This window comes from Myotis nattereri (assembly GCF_964212035.1).
Source record: "Myotis nattereri genome assembly, chromosome: 16".
Classification (NCBI taxonomy): domain Eukaryota; kingdom Metazoa; phylum Chordata; class Mammalia; order Chiroptera; family Vespertilionidae; genus Myotis; species Myotis nattereri.
The window spans coordinates 53454647-53470987 of NC_138091.1; the positions used below are offsets into that span (position 1 = coordinate 53454647).

Sequence of the window (16341 nt, forward strand, 5' to 3'; positions counted from 1 at the left end):
ATTTTTAAAGGAGATCCAAAGCTTCGTCTGCCCAACTCCAGCCCCTATTCCTTTGAAACCCAAGAACATTCCTACAGAGTTTTCCAGTAACTGAAGTGAGCATCCATCTGAAATGCAAGTTAATTAAAATAGAATAAAATTAAAAAGTCTGCCCCTTGGTGGCACCAGCCACCTTGCAAGTGCTCAGTGTTGCCTTGCGACTGTCGTGCTGGGTCACGCCGGGCGCAGGCCTCCTACTGGCCACCAGGCTCCTGCAGGACGCTGCCCGCAGAGTCCTCCAAACCCCAGCCTGCTGCTGCCGTGGTTCTGGGAGAATGCTCCCGTCCCAGGAGCGTCTTCCCAGGCTCTGGCTGCTGGCCTCCTGTGGCCCCAGCAACCTGGGCTGGCTGCGGCCTAGTGGGGGCCCCTGGGAAGCTTGTCCCCCACACCCCTCATGTGCCCTGCCCTCCTTTTCCTGGGAAATGTTTGCATTCCAGACACTCGCTATCTCCCCACGGCTCCTCCAGGCTCTGCATTTCTGACATAGCTGAGCAGGGACCTGGGCGGCCAGCGGGGCTCCTGCTGGGTCGCTACTGCCCGCCCAGCCGTTTTCAGGGCAGCCTGTGTCCCTGGCAAAGAGCCAGGCCTGAGGGCGCTGCCCACACCTGGGGTCCCCAGAATAGGCCCTTTGGGAGCTGCTCCCTGGCCTGCCCCCAGCATGGGGCCTCCGACCATGGACCACGGGCCTGGACAGCAGGCGGGCAGCCATTGGGTTTGCAAAGTTATCATTCCAGCTGTCAGCAGGGCTTATCTCTCTCTGCTCCTCGGAGGCCCGACTGGATAGCCAACCGAAGCCCAGAGCAGAGCCCTGGGCCGCAGGAGAGCGGCCTCATCGGCGCGGCCTTTTCCTGCAGGGCCGTCTCCATGGTTTAAACCAGAAGAAATCACTAGACTTGGAAGCAGGTGCTGGCCTCCCTTTGCCTGCTGTCATCTAGGTCTGCAGGTTCAGGGGCCCCTGGGGCGGGAGGTGAGGGGTAGGCTTAGCTGATAAAGAAACAGCAGAAGCCTTCCTGAGATGGTTTGCCGAGTAATCTGTAGGGTTTCTATCCGTCCCTTTAAAACCTGGACTCCATCCCTGGCGCCTCTGCCTGCGGGAATGCTCAGAGCTGCAGGCAGAGACGGGAGTCCAGGAGGGGTCATCGGTCAAGTGGCAATTGCAGGACCTCTAGAAACAAAGAAAATGTTTCACAACAGAGGCTGGTGAGCTAGGGCACCTCCCACAGCGAGTATTCTTCCACCGTTGGGTCATTTCAGTGCTTTGACAACCTGCGCTGGCTACAGGGGGGAACAGGCTACAGGGGGGAACAGGCTACAGGGCTACTCGGGTACAGGAGTATCAGGTGGTAGGGCCCCAATTAGGTCTCTGTGTTTTTTGTTTGAATATTTTTTATTGATTTCAGAGAAGAAGGGAGAGGGGGAGAGAGAGAAATATCAATGATGAGAGAGAATCATTGATCGGCTGTCTCCTGCACGCTGGGGATTGAGCCTGCTACCCGAGGATATGCCCTTGACTGGAATCAAACCCAGGACCCTTCAGTCTGCAGGCTGACGCTCTATCCGCTGAGCCACACCAGCTAGGGCAGGTCTCTGTTTTAAGGCATGACACACGCGTACACTCACAAGCTCGGGGAAGAGAGACACACACAGATGTTAGCGAGGTTTACTTCTGGTTGTAGGAACACAGGTTATTTTTGTTTTCTTTTTAAAACTCCTTTATTCCAAGTTTTCTGGAATGCGGATTACTTCTGTCCTAAGCCATGAGCAAGAGCAGGTGCCTGCACCAGCACCTGGGAGTTTCCTGTCTGGGAAGACGGAGAGCTCCCGTGCTAGGAGGGCCCTGGCAGCGCAGACAGTCAGGGCTGGAGGAGCCTGGACTGTGCAGGGCTGGGAAGGGCCACCGTGCTTCCTTCGGACCCCAGTGCCAGGCCCCCAAAGCTTCCTGCACCCCCTGTAGGGGGGCTGGGAGTTGCCCACAGTACACCTGGTGGAGGAACTGAGAGTTCCTGGAGACCAAGTGGCCAGTGTGTGTCAGGAAAAATGAGTTCCCAGGGATGGGTGGTCAGGTGGCCCAGGACAGGGTCAGACATGGGCTGGGGGAGGGGGGCACGGAATGGCCCCACATGGGTGTCTGGGTGGGAGCCTGAATGGGACTCGGTGCCGCCTTCCTGCTGGGGTGGCTCTCTGCTGTGGCTTCTTGGACGTGTCTGTAGGACCGTGTGGCTGTCATTGCAGACGGTGGAACATGGCTTTCCGCACCAGCCCAGCGCCCTCGGCTACAGCCCCTCTCTGCGCATCCTGGCCATCGGCACCCGCTCCGGAGCCGTCAAGCTGTATCCTTTCTGTGCTTCCAGCTCCCGCCCTGGGAAGGCCTGGCAGGGGCGAGGACTTGGCATTGGTGAGGTGCAGCAAGGACCCCGCCCTCCAGGAAAGAAACAAAGCAAGTTGGGGATGGTCCTTCTCACTTAGGGGCGCCCCACATAGCCTCTTGGGGTCAGCCCTGAGTGCAGTCCATGGAGGCGGGGGGTGGGCCAAGAAGCCTTTCCCAGTGGGAGTCGGGGGACTGGCCCAGGCTCTTCTCAAACCAGAGAGCAGTGCCAGGCTAGGCTAGGGGAGCCGTGCCGGGGAGCCGCTCTTCCAGGTTCTCCTCCCCCCACACGCCCCGCACGTGCGCACGCACCAGAGAGAGTAAAGCGGACTCCCGGTTGGCAGGGACGGCCCCCCCCCCCCCCCCCCCGGCTGAGGCTGGATAGTGTCTGGTTGGGCGTCTTTGTCTGAACCATTAGCTCTGGGCCCTTTCAGAGGCAGCCCGTGGGTCCAGGACAGGTCACTGCTCGGCCAGGCCGGCTGGGCTACAAACCTTGGCGCACTCCTGCCCCATCTAACCTGAGCCCAGGGTGAGCCCCCGGGGTGAGCCAGTGCCCTCTCTGCCGCAGCAGAGGCGGGAAGGCTGGGGGCCTGCAGCCACGGGGCTGGGCTGGAGGTGGTGTAAACACTGCAGGGCAGGGGCCCAGTCCCACTGCTGGCTCAGCCCTCCCTCAGCCGGTTAATCATTGCCAGGCCATGGCCATATCCTGGTGACCAATCCCCTTGCCCAGACTCCTGGTCACAGCTCTTGGGGCTGGGCCCGCAGGGGTGCCCGCGGCTTCTCACAGATGCCACCAAGCGGCAGCTGATGGGTCTGTTGCAGCTCAGGTTGCAGGGTAGGGGTGGGGTGGGAGGTGGCGCTGAGCAGCCTAACAGTTGCCACGGGGTCACCCTTACACAGTCATCCCCACCTGCCTGGCTGGGAAGGCTCTCCCTGGTTGGCTGTTCCCACCCTCAGGGGTCAGGTCACTGGCCAACACCCTCCTCCCCACCCCAGGCCCCAGTCCTGCTGTCTGGGGAAAGGGCGAGCCACCGTGTGTTACACGCCTTGCCATGGGGCCCAGTCCCCGCTCTCGGGCCGGCGAGGGGTGGCGTCTGCCTCTGGAGGTTTTCCTGAGCCTGCTGCCCCCAGCTACGGTGCCCCGGGGGTGGAGTTCATGGGGCTGCACAGGGAGAACAACGCTGTGGTGCAGATCTACTTCCTGCCTGGCCAGGTGAGGGCCCCTCCGCGCCCTTCTTACTCTCACATCTTCCCGAAGGAGAGGCAAGCATCTGGGGGCCCTGGGTGTGGTGCTCCTGGGAGGACCTGGGACCACCACCCTTCCCCCTCAGAGTAGGGGGGCCTGTGGGTTTGGGGGTCTCTGAGACCGCCGTGGTGTGTAAAGGCCACGCGAATGCTGGCGCTCCCGGGTCAATGAGACAGCACGCTCCTGCCCCCGTCCCCTCCCTAGTGCCAGCTGGTCACCCTGCTGGACGACAACAGCCTACACCTGTGGAGCCTGAAGGTCAAAGGCGGGGTGTCCGAGCTGCAGGAAGACGAGAGTTTCACGCTGCGGGGCCCCCCAGGGTAAGGATTCGGCCCCCTTGCTCTCCCAGCCACCCTGACCCATGCACCCAGCTTCAGGGTGGGATCACCCTTTGAAGGTCCTAGGAGCCCTTGGGGGTCCTAGCAGGCGTCTGAGCCCACACGACGCCACCCGAAGGTGCTCTGGGTGGAGTGGGCGGGGCTGCGCAGGAGGCTCCCAGGGCGTCTCTGCTTCCTGGGCGGACTCTGCCATCTGCTTCCCGTCTTGGCAGAATGTAGCCAATATCTTAGTCCTGGCCCGAGACTCTGGACTCTATTAAAAAAGACCTACAGCCTGCTTTCCTAGGGATGGCCTTCCCGGGGTGGGGAGGGCAGCCAGAGCTCATCCGTGGGGTCCCTGCCTGGACAGCGGCCAGCTCACGGGTAGCTGCTCCCCTCCACAGCGCTGCCCCCAGCGCCACACAGATCACCGTGGTCCTGCCACACTCCTCCTCCAAGACGCTCTACCTGGGCACCGAGAGTGGCAGCGTGTTCGTGGTGCAGGTGCCAGGCTTCCGCACGCTGGAGGACCGGACCATCAGCTCGGACACCGTGCTGCAGCGGTGAGCCCGCCGACCCCGCTGCTAGGAACCCGTCCCCTGGACTTGGGCCTGACCCTCTCCCTTTGGTCCCGGGAATGTGTCAGGAGCTTATTCTCTCCTGGGAAGTCTAGGCGGACGGGAGGAGAAGCTCAGCTCCTCACCTGTCCCCCAAATTGAGAACCTCACCCCATAGGATGTTATCATCATGGCACTAGAAGGGTCTTGCGGGTAACTTACCACCTCATTTAATGAAAAGGAAAATGAGGCTCAACATGATGGTGTCATGTTACCAACTCTTAGCCTCTTTGCCCTGGTGCCATGTATTTCACAACCCCTGGGGCTTCCAGTGGGGCCGACGCGACACACACCGCCCCACGCCAGCCGGGCAGCTTCTGCCCACGCTTGTGCTTTGGCGTCTGTGTAGGTTTCCATTCGCACGCAGGCTCCAGGCCGAAGGTCCTGACAGCCACAACCCAGGGCGTGCTCCAAAGCTTTGGTGTGATCCGGTCTGGGTCAAGAGGGAGGAGACGGGGGTTGCAGCAGGAGAACGTCCTGCAGTTCTTAGGGGTCCGGGGAGGCGAGGGTGCTGATACTCTTGCAAAGGAGCTGTCTGAGGGAGGTCCCCCGGGGGCGAGTGGCATCAACCCTGCTGCACAGCTTCCTTTTGATATTATTCTTTTTTTCTCTCTTTTTCTTGTTGATATTATTTCTTTTCTCTATTTTCCAAGATGGTGTAATTGTCACATTGCTTACTTCTAAGTTAAGGGGAAGAAATTTTTAATTATATAAGTAGTAGATCAAAAACTGAACGGTTACAGATAAGGGTACAGGGAGTTGACCCCCCACTCCCGTTTCTAGAGGCTGGTGCCCACAGGGTGTGCTGTGCAGCATTGGTACGTGGCATGTGCATAAGTACAGAGGGTGCCCTTGGGGGTTGTGTGCGCCAGGGCAAGTGCAGAGGGCTTTGGTTTGGGTGTAGAAATGCCCTCAGGTTCAGGCTGTTTCCTACTGCCCATCCTCAGAGTTGGCTCTTGGTCCCATGCCTGCCACCTCATGGCCTTCTGTTGGCTGCAGCAGCTCCAGACATCACATCAGCATTCCAGGCCCAGGGAAGGAGGGGGGAGGTGTCAAGGCTCAAGGCCAGGCCAACTAATATAGAGCTTTGTTCTGTGGGTCTTAAACACTTATTTGGATGAAATACCACCTCCTTACAGAAATGCACTGAATGTGAATGTGTAGCTCAGTGGATTGTAAAGTAAGCATCCCTACAGCCACCCCCGGGCAGAGAAATAGAGCCGGCCGCCTCCCAGGAGCCTCCACCTGCCCTTCTCAGGAGGGACTCCCTTCCTCCCTCCCACCACAGCGACGTTTCTGGAAACCACTTCCCTGCCTTTCCTCAGTTGTGCTCCTGCATTTACATCCTAGCAGGGCACCACTGTCCTGCTCTACGCATTGCTTCTCTCCCCCCTGGATGATGTGTGCCCGCAGCTTTCCGTGCTCACATTCAGTGCCCACGGCCACGTGGAGTGCCGTGTGCCACTGTGCCGTGCTCTCAGCCAGGCCCCGGGGTGCACGTCGGTGTGGGCTCACAGTGCTCCCCTCACCCAGGTTGCCCGAGGAGGCCCGCCAGCGGCGGGTGTTTGAGATGGTGGAGGCCCTGCAGGAGCACCCTCGAGACCCCAGCCAGGTCCTCATCGGCTACAGCCGGGGCCTCATCGTCATCTGGGACCTGCGGGGCAGCCGCGTGCTCTGCCATTTCCTCAGCAGCCAGGTGGGTGGTGCCTGGGCTGGTGGCAGCCGCCACGGGGCTCTCCCAGATCCCATTATCGCATACAGCCCCTGTGCCAAGCGTGGGGGTGGGGGCGGGGGTATCGGTATCGGGACCGGGACCATCGCCCTGACCCCAGCCTGCGCTCTCTCTCTTTCCTTCCCTGAAGCAACTGGACAGTGCCTGCTGGCAGCGGGATGGCCGCCTGATTGTCAGCTGCCATTCGGATGGCAGCTATTGCCAGTGGCCTGTGAATCCCGATACCCAGCAACTGGAGCCCTTGCGCAGCTGCGTGCCTTACGGTCAGTGCTCCGTCCGCCTGGCGGGGGCCTGGCCCTGCCCTGTCACCTGGGACTGCCTTTCACTGTGCGAACTCATGTCCTCTGTTCCCAGCCGGCCTTCCTGCATTCAGGTGTAGGCACCCCCCTCATAGAAGTAAAACCTGGGGCGCAGAGAGGTGATGGCTTTGTCCAGAGCCACAGGGTGGGTTTCCTGGCGCCTGTGTGGCTTCCTTGGGGCCGAGCTCCTAAGCAGAGGTCTACGGAGAGGGTGTGGGGTGAGGACTCTGCTCGTGCAGACCCGCGTGCCTCTGCGGGTGGGCAGACCCGTTCCAGCTAATAATTCCTGTTCTTGTAGGTCCCTTTCCTTGCAAAGCTATTACCAAAATCTTCTGGCTGACAACCAAGCAGGGGTAGGTACCAGTGTCTGCCCTTTTCCCTTTCCAGATTGTCTCTGGAGGGCTGGAAGGCCTCTGTGGGAGGGAAGGGAAGGAGGGGGGGACTGTGCCTTAGGGTCCCACGTTGAGGTCTCAGACTCCAGGGAAGGAGAGAGGGCCATTCATACCTCATGGCCAGGTCCTGAAAAAGCATTCCCATTCTCTCCCTTCCCCACTCCCGGGAGGCGGTTAAGATCGGCAGGTTTCAGACCATGTCAGCAGCAGACCTGTTTCTTCAAACACTCACACGGGGACCCGTGCATAAGCAGGAGGGGGGCAGCTCTGGTTGGAGCAGGGGTGGCTGCAGACTCAACCCACAGCCTGCATGCCCCCGTCACCCCCAAGTTCCCCGGGGCTGCTGCAGTCAAGAAGAGATGGGGGTCTGGCCTATTGACCCCCTCCTGGGGACCTGGAGTGGCCACTCACCCTGAGATGAGACTCCCCCCGGCTCCTGCACAGAGGCCAGTCACAGGCAGTCCACGCTGCCAGCTCAGCCAGTGGCCGTCTGCTGCTGTGTCGAGAGCCCCAGCCCACCGCCCCTCTCTTCTGTGCCTGCAGGTTGCCCTTCACCATCTTCCAGGGTGGCATGCCTCGGGCCAGCTACGGGGACCGCCACTGCATCTCCGTGGTGCACAATGGCCAGCAGACAGCCTTCGACTTCACCTCCCGGGTCATCGACTTCACTGTGCTCTCCGAGGTGGACCCAGCGGCGGGTAGGCGAGCTGAGGGAGCGGTGTGGGGAAGGCGGCCTCTGGGAGGTGTAGGCAGGCCGTCCTGTCTGTAAATAAAAGGAGGGGCCTGCACAGAGGTTCCCAAACCGGCCACCCCCTGGGGGCCGCTGAGGCAGCAGCCACAGTCCCCCTCTCCCTGTCTCTGCCAGTCTGGTGGCTCCATGCTTGCTGGCCACCTCCTGCCCACTCCACGCTCTCTTTGCCCTTCCCTGACTCAAATGGGGTTTTGGTCCAAAGGGGGCAGCTCTGTACTATTGGGTTTAATACCCTCCCAGCTGAGAAAAAGGGGCCCTGGTGTGGACATGGGGAAGACCTCATGGGCCGGGGCCAGCTCTGAGCCGGCCTCCTGGAGCTCAACCAGGACAGCAAAGCCCTGAGTAGCCTCATACACTGGGCGACAGGCAAGCCCAGAAAGGGCAGCTGTCAAAACCTGGAGAGGAGGCCTGGCGGGAGGTGTCCAGGAGGCGGGCCTTCTCTCCACCTGACTGACATGACAAGGCCTGAGGCCGCCAGGGGAGGGAGTGGGGGAACTCCTCATTCCTGCCACAGGGTGCTGGGGGCAGCGTCCAGTTTTTTTGTCAGTCCTTTTGGATTTCTACATAAAAGGCCCTGTCATCTGTGAACCAAGACAGTTTTATTTCTTCCATCCCAGTCTGCATACCTTGTGCTTCCTTTTCGCAGCTTACTGCCTTAGCTGGTACTTGAAAAGGCGCCTTGTTCCTGCGCTTAGTGGGAAAGCTTCGAGTGTCTCCCCGTGAAGATGTTAGCTGCAGCTTTTCACAGATGTGCTTTGTCCAGTGGAGGAAGCGCCCCTCTAGTCCTAGTTCACTGAGAGTTTTTGTCATAAACGAGTGGGTCTGGGTTTTAGGAAAGGTTTTTTCTGCATGTGATCATGGGCTTTTCTTCGTTGGCCGGTTGATGTGATGGTTTTCAAAGGTTGAAGCAGCCTTGCACACCTGCGATAAATCCCACTTGGTCGTGGCGTATGTTTCCTTTTATACACGGTTAGATTTCAAGCTTGTGTTTGAATGCAGATTCCCAGGCTCCAACCCTTAAAGCATCAGATTCCACAGGGCCAGGCTGGGCAAACTGCTTCCTACTGGCTCCTGCAGCCCCTGACCCTTGGCCTGTCCCCCAGCCTTTGATGACCCCTACGCCCTGGTGGTGCTGGCCGAGGAGGAGCTGGTGGTGTTGGACCTGCGGACGGACGGCTGGCCACCAGTACAGCCCCCCTACCTGGCCTCCCTGCACTGCTCCGCCATCACCTGTTCCCATCACGTCTCCAACATCCCCCTCAAGCTGTGGGAGAGGATCATCGCTGCCGGCAGCTGGCAGAACACACACTTCTCCACCATGGTAGGTCCAGCACCCGTCCTGGCCCCAGCCCCACCTGGGAGCCAAGCTCCCGCACGCACGTCTCGGTCTCACCCTCCAGGAATGGCCTATTGACGGTGGCATCAGCCTGGCCCCAACCCCGCCCCAGAGGGACCTGCTGCTCACGGGGTAGGTGATTTATGCTGCTCTTCTGCATAGGAGGATGTACAGGGTGGGAGCAGTCCCTGGCACCCTCGCCCGGCATCCTTCTCACGGCTCTGCCTACAGGCACGAGGACGGCACCGTGCGGTTCTGGGACGCCTCGGGCGTCTGCTTGCGGCTGCTCTACAAACTTAGCACAGTGCCTGTGTTCCTCACCGACACGGACCCCAGTGAGCACCTCAATGCCCAGGGTGAGGACGAGTGGCCCCCGCTCCGCAAGGTGAGGCCAGGAGCCTGGGCACGGGAGGGCGGGGACAGGCTGGGTCCAGTGCTCATGGCCACCCGTGGGCCTCCTCTCCCGTTAGGTGGGCTCCTTCGATCCCTACAGTGACGACCCCCGCCTGGGCATCCAGAAGATCTTCCTCTGCAAATACAGCGGCTACCTGGCGGTGGCAGGCACAGCAGGGCAGGTAGCAGGCGGGGATGGGGTGGGGAGCAGGGGGAGGAGTGATCGGGTGACTCTGGGTGACGTCCAGGCCCATGAGCTTCCTTCTCAGGATGAGGGCACAGCAGAACAGGAGCCAGCCCCCACCCCCACCCCCACCCCCACCCCGAGGTGCTGTCCCTGGGTGCTGGGGTTGGCTCAGCCCTCTGCCATCCCATCCAGGTGCTGGTGCTGGAGCTGAATGACGAGGAGGCAGAGCACGTGGTGGAGCAGGTGGAGGCTGACCTGCTGCAGGACCAGGAGGGCTACCGCTGGAAGGGGCACGAGCGCCTGTGTGCCCGCCCAGGACCTGTGCGCTTCGAGCCCGGCTTCCAGCCCTTCGTGTTGGTGCAGTGCCAGCCCCCGGCTGTGGTCACGTCCTTGGCTCTGCACTCGGAGTGGCGGCTCGTGGCCTTCGGCACCAGCCACGGCTTTGGCCTCTTTGACCACCAGCAGCGGCGGCAGGTCTTTGTCAAGTGAGCAGGCTGCCCATGGGGGCTGGGGCTGGGGCCTGGCGCGGACCCTCGGGCCCTGGCCGTGCTAATGGTCCGATGTTCCCCCCCAGGTGCACCCTGCACCCCAGCGACCAGCTAGCCTTAGAGGGCCCCCTGTCCCGCGTGAAGTCCCTAAAGAAGTCCCTGCGTCAGTCCTTCCGCCGGATGCGTCGCAGTCGGGTGCCCAGCCAGAAGCGGCGGCCAGCGGGGTCCCCGGGAGAGGTGAGGCCACCCAGGCAGAGCTGGGGGCAGCCAGCAGCGAGCCGACTACCCCTCCCTCCCACTTGCTTTGGCTGCAAGCACAGGCCCTGGGCCCACCAATAGGTTTACATCCCTGCCCGCTGCCCACCAGTTATGTGGCCTGTTTTGTCACCTGCTCCTCTGTGCCTCAGCTTCCCCAGCTGTAAGAGGCAATAATTGTAGCACCTTAGGGTCAAGTCCTCAGTAAATGCTACCAGGCAGGGAGTGGCGTGAGCTGGGACCAGTCTCCCCCTAGAATGATGGGTGTTGAGCAATAGATGCCTCGGGGAGGTCAGGCCAGAGCCGCCCTCAGGCTGGCCCCACCCCCGCAGGTGCCGGAGCGGAGCTGCCGGACAGAGCGGCTGGGCCTGCAGAACATGGAGCTGGCGCCCGTGCAGCGCAAGATCGAGGCCCGCACAGCGGAGGACTCCTTCACGGGCTTCGTCCGGACCCTCTATTTCGCTGACACCTACCTGAGGGACAGTGAGTAGCCAGCCTGGGTGGGAGGGCCCAGGCATGCGCCCCCAGCATGAGGGCAGGTGAGTGGGCCTCTAAGAGGGGTTTCCCTTTGTGAGCGAGTAGAGACCAGGGCCTGCCTCTCCCTCCCCTGCCTGGGCCTCCAGTCCCTTTGTCCTGGCTTCATGTCCGGGTTCTACCACTCTCTAGAGCAGTGATGGCGAACCTATGACACGCGTGTCAGAGGTGAAACGCGAACTCATTTTTTTGGTTGATTTTTCTTTGTTAAATGGCATTTAAATATATAAAATAAATATCAAAAATATAAGTCTTTGTTTTACTATGGTTGCAGATATCAAAAAATTTCTATATGTGACACGGCACCAGAGTTAAGTTAGGGTTTTTCAAAATGCTGACACGCCGAGCTCAAAAGGTTCGCCATCACTGCTCTAGAAGATGGGTCTCGGCTTCTCCCCCTGTAAAATGGGGGAATGTCTTCCTCCTAGAATGGCTGTGAGGTGGGACATGCCTGCTGCTACGCCGTGGGCCTATACAAGCTCCCTCACTGTCTCTCCCCTTCCCCCTCCTGCCCCCTCCTGCCAGGGTACGAGTGGGGCATGGGCTGTCCGCTCCTGTATTGCAAGGGCCGCTGTCCCAGGTTCAGAGCCATCAGTGTTTAGGGCCCTTGGTTGTCAGCCTTCGGTGCCTTCTCCCCATCTGCACCCTGGAGGCAGGCAGAGCCCCCTTGTACAGAGGAGGGAAGTGAGGCTTACAGGGTTGGCTGACTTGACCTTGGAGTCACACAAGTGACTGGAAAGGCCAGGATGTAAGCCTAGGTCACCTGGCTCCACCTGATCTCCAGACCCAGGGTTACATATAAACCTTTGCCTCTGGGCAGGCTCCCGCCACTGCCCCTCTCTGTGGGCGGGCACCAACGGGGGTACCGTCTACGCCTTTGCCCTGCGTGTGCCCCCAGCCGAGCGGAGAATGGATGAGCCCGTGCGGGCGGAGCAGGGTGAGTGCTGAGCAGGGGGAGAGCTGAGGGTGCTGGTCTGCCTTGGCTGGGGACAGAGCGGTGCTTCCAGCCTCACCCTTCGCCCACCCACCAGCCCCATCACCTGCCTGCTTCCTTCCCGTAGTCAAGGAGATCCAGCTGATGCACCGAGCACCAGTTGTGGGCATCCTAGTGCTGGACGGACACAGTGTGCCCCTTCCCGAGCCCCTGGAAGTCGCACACGACCTGTCGAAAAGCCCAGACATGCAGGGAAGCCACCAGCTGCTTGTTGTGTCAGAGGAGCAGTTCAAGGTGCTGCACGGTGGGGACGGGGTCCCGGGGAATCCTGGGGACATCCAGGGGGCTCATGCCTCGGGCACAGATGACAGTGGCTGGGACTCTGAAAGTTGTGTATGCAGTTGGCATAGGCAGGAGGGGCTGCAGGGGCACCGGAAAGGAGAGGGGTCTGTGTGGCGTCCCTGGGCCCGGGTCAGCGGTGGGGACACTGAAGCAGGACCTGTCTGTGGGAGGAAGTGGCCCAGCACCTCATGGTCCAGGTGCAGGGAGCGCCTGTCCTGGTGCCGAGGGCGTGCCGAGACCGAGCAGGCTTCGCTGGGAAGTTGGGTGGCATCCGGTGGACGCAGGGAAGTGGTAAGTGGGGTCTGGCCATGGGTGTGACCTCCGCCCTGTGCCCCAGGTGTTCACACTGCCCAAGGTGAGTGCCAAGCTGAAGCTGAAGCTGACTGCCCTGGAGGGCTCGAGGGTGCGGCGGGTCAGCGTGGCCCACTTCAGCAGCTGTCGCGCTGAGGACTACGGGGAGCACCACCTGGCTGTCCTCACCAACCTGGGCGACATCCAGGTGGTCTCGCTGCCCCTGCTCAAGCCCCAGGTGCGTTACGGCTGCATTCGCCGGGAGGACGTCAGCGGCATCGCCTCCTGCGTCTTCACCAAACATGGCCAAGGTGTGCAGGGGGTGGCTCGTCCTGCCTCTGCGGGCGGGCGGGGTGTGGGGCTCCCGCTGTGCTGCAGGGGCTGCTGGGAAGGGCAGCCTGGTGGGTATGGCCAAGGCCAGGCTCTTTGAGAACTTGGAGGGGAGCTCTGGCCCCAATGTCCTAATGTCCCTGGTTGGAAGCCCCATTGTCAGCAGCCGCAGGTCCTGAGAGACCAGGCTGGCCTCACCTAGTCTCCACCCCCCAGGTTTCTACCTGATCTCGCCCTCGGAGTTTGAGCGCTTCTCTCTGTCCACCAAGTGGCTGGTGGAGCCCCGGTGTCTGGTGGATTCTGCAGAAACCAAGAACCATAGTCGTCCCCGCAATGGATCAGGCCCCGAGAAGGCCTTGGGCCGAGCCAGGTGGGTAAACGGCAGGTGGCTTTTGCCCCAGCCCCTCACCCTCACCCTCCTGATGCGCCCACTGGGAGCTGCCACATTCCCCCTCCCCTGTGAGCTCAGCCCACCCTCCTGGCTCTGGCTCTTTGCCCCCCTTCATATGCCCCTTCCTCCCATGTGAGCTGCCACCAGGAAGGGGCTTGGCTTCCCTCCCAGGCGCCCCCTGCTCAGGGCAGGCCAGGTGAGCTGACCTCATGGGACCAGAGCCAAGAGCCTAGTGCCCCCCGATCTTTACTCTCTCTTCCCCCCACAGGAACTCGGGGAGCCAGAGTGACGGAGAGGGTAAGACAGGCCAGGGGAGTGTGGGCACACCTGGGCCAGCCCGGGCCCAGACATTGGAGGATGGAAGGAGGAGAGGGGACCCCAGGGGAACAGGTGTGTGTGTGTGTGTGTGTGTGTGTGTGCGTGCGTGTGCGTGCATGCGTGTTCAAGCTGGGGGTAGAAAGAGCCACCCCTCCAGCCCTGGGCTCGGGTCTCTCCTAACCTGGCCTCTGCCTTTCAGAGAAGAGGCCAGGCCCCGTGATGGAGCATGCTCTGCTCAATGATGAGAGTGAGTTGGGCGGGAGTTGGGGGCTGACAGGAGGGATGTTCCTTGGGGGGGAGTTTGGAAGGCCAGGGTGGAACTGAGGGGGGCAGACCCACCCAGCACCCCATCAGTGAGAGGAAGAGAAAGGCCCCACCCTGGCCTCACCAGCCTCCCTTCCCCAGGGGTCCTGAAGGAGATCCAGAGCACACTGGAGGGAGACCGGGGGTGAGTCGCTGCCACTTGCAGGGTGGGCCCCCTGGTGCCAGGAGAGCACCGGGCATGAGTGTCGTTGTCTGTCACCCCAAGTCCCCATGGAGGGTGACTGCCCTGTCTTTGCCCATGCAGGAGCTATGGCGACTGGCGTTCCCAGCAAGTGGCCATGAGGTACAGCCTCAGCAATGGGGGAGGTAGGGGCCCTGAGACAGGCTGCACGTGGGGAGAGGGCGGCTGGGAGGGCATGCTCCTGGAGGGATGGGAGGAAGAGCCCCCATCCCCAAGATCCTACAGGCCAGGGTCCATTCCAGCCCTGACACATGCCCCACTTGTTCTGGCAAATTCCAAGTCTGGGCTCAGGTACATGACGGAGGCCCCGTCCTGCCCAGGATGCCCCTGAGTTTCCATCACTCTCTCCCCTTCCGCAGCCAAGTGAGCAGGCCGGGTGTCCAGGTTGTGCGGTGAACACACTACTGAGGGCTGCTCCTCTGGGCACTGGCCGCCTGGAGGGCCCACGCACCGGGCCGGGCTACAGGCCGGGGCTGCCTCGGCTTCCACTCTGCTGCTGCTCCCGGCCCCGGGAGAGGAGGGCCCCCGGCCCCGGGCTGTCCCTCCCGGGCCTTGTCTGTCTCGGTCCTTTTGTCAATGTTGCACAGTTTTTATCTTTCCCCTCCCTGCTTTTTGTAGTGGGTTGGGTTTTAAATTATAAATTTTAACTGCCTCTGGGTGAAAAAGTTTTTAATAAACACCTTATTACCTCTTCACTGGTCCAACAACTTTAACTTTTCACTTATGCAGAAGTTTCCCATATAAAACCATTAGCTGGCTCCCGCCTCTGGCCCTGGGTTCGCCCTGGGACCAGGCTGGTGCTCAGGAGGCTCTGTTTCCTCGGCATTTGAAGCAGCTAAAGGTCCCTGGGTGTCCGGTCATTGCTGTGCCTCTGTCTTTGGGAATAAATGGCGGGAGTTAACCAGCTGGAGTCTGTCTGACCGCATCCCTGGGTCAGGGCAGAGGGAGTCCCCTTCCTGTCGGAGGGGAAAGACACTCAGCCTGGCCGGTGTGGCCCAGTGGTTGAGCGTTGACCTATGAACCAGGAGGGTCACAGTTTGATTCCTGGTCAGGGCACATGCCTGGGTTTCGGCTTCGATCCCCAGTGTGGGGCATGCAGAAGGCAGCCTATCAATGATTCCTTCTCATCATTGATGTTTCTATCTCTCTCTCCCCCTCCCTTCCTCTCTGAAGTCAATAAATATATATTTAAAAAACAAATAATAAATACAAAATCCGGTTAGCTAAACTAACTCACACAAATGAACAAGTGACATGAAGTTTCCTGCCAAGAAGCCAAGAATTGAAGATAATGGTAACACTGCAAGCGCCAGTAACAGGAGAAATGGCACAGCCAGCACTTACGTGGCTTAGGAAGCTTCGTGGCAGCAGCAAGGATCTGGCTAATCAGGTTGAACAAGATGTTCACTCACACACACACACACACACACACACACACACACACTCCTGAAAAGGTCACGAAGACTCTGACAATGGATTTACATCCGCACTCGCTAAGGACGGGCTTTGTCTGAAGTACACTGCGCTTTGAAATATTAGCTAATGTCAGCTAATATTTCAGTTGGCATGTTTCAGTTCTAAGAGAACATTCTCATATTGAGAGTGAGATCAACGACTTTTACTGATAGCTGCTCACAAGTGGAAGGGCTGGCATTCTCTGGAACGCGTGTTAATGGAAGCTGGGCTGGCGCGCAGAGAGGAGTTCAGGGTCTTCCAGCGGCAGCAGTCCGGGAGAGGTGACCATAGGGGCAGAAGGGAGATATTTGAGAGGTTGAATGGACGGACAGCCGCCCTGAAGGCGAATGAGTGGGGAGGAGGCGGTCACTGCTGACTCCAGGGCCGGGGAGATGGACCAGGGGACCAGAGCAGCTGGACACCTGGCCTAGAGGCCTGGGTCTTAGAAGCCAGGCAGACCCAACCACTGAGCACTGGCTTTGCGGCCTTGGGTAAAGGACCTCACTCCTGGGCCTTCGTTTACTTCTCTGTAAAATGGGGCAGAATAATCGGGCCCACCTCAGGGCTGGAAGGATTAAAGGAAGAGCCTGTAAGATCATCGCACAGCACCTGGCTCCTAGGAAACGACCGAAGGAGTGAAAGTCATTGACGGAGGGTGGGTGCGGCCCAGCGAGAGGAGGGGACGGTTCCCGGGAGGAGGGAGTGTGGGGTCGGGAGAGGGCTGGGCACAGGGTGCAGGCGCTCACAATACTTGGGGACAAAGCAGGTGAGGGGGTGAAAGAAAAGGAGGAGGAAGAGAGGAGAGAACTGCCCGAGGGGGTGGG

At 60.4% G+C, this 16341-nt stretch overlaps 1 protein-coding gene across 3 annotated transcripts in view; it reads left to right on the forward strand.

Annotated features, from left to right (window-relative positions):
• The window catches only part of LLGL2 (LLGL scribble cell polarity complex component 2), a 30964-nt gene extending 16209 nt beyond the window's left edge, over positions 1-14755 (forward strand). The window contains exons 3-26 of one of the 3 annotated variants that reach the window (XM_081110735.1): positions 2272-2369; positions 3536-3617; positions 3855-3970; positions 4372-4530; positions 6118-6280; positions 6447-6579; positions 6914-6968; positions 7551-7705; positions 8862-9079; positions 9159-9226; positions 9326-9479; positions 9565-9669; positions 9867-10159; positions 10249-10399; positions 10750-10900; positions 11772-11888; positions 12013-12179; positions 12565-12829; positions 13065-13218; positions 13508-13536; positions 13757-13804; positions 13963-14005; positions 14126-14187; positions 14422-14755. In XM_081110735.1, coding sequence (XP_080966861.1) covers positions 2272-2369; positions 3536-3617; positions 3855-3970; positions 4372-4530; positions 6118-6280; positions 6447-6579; positions 6914-6968; positions 7551-7705; positions 8862-9079; positions 9159-9226; positions 9326-9479; positions 9565-9669; positions 9867-10159; positions 10249-10399; positions 10750-10900; positions 11772-11888; positions 12013-12179; positions 12565-12829; positions 13065-13218; positions 13508-13536; positions 13757-13804; positions 13963-14005; positions 14126-14187; positions 14422-14429 — 2994 coding nt within the window. In that variant the 3' untranslated portion in view covers positions 14430-14755. The remainder of the gene's footprint in view (positions 1-2271; positions 2370-3535; positions 3618-3854; positions 3971-4371; positions 4531-6117; positions 6281-6446; positions 6580-6913; positions 6969-7550; positions 7706-8861; positions 9080-9158; positions 9227-9325; positions 9480-9564; positions 9670-9866; positions 10160-10248; positions 10400-10749; positions 10901-11771; positions 11889-12012; positions 12180-12564; positions 12830-13064; positions 13219-13507; positions 13537-13756; positions 13805-13962; positions 14006-14125; positions 14188-14421) is intronic. The other 2 variants (XM_081110734.1, XM_081110736.1) reach the window with 2 other exon arrangements.
• Positions 14756-16341: the final 1586 nt, after the last annotated feature.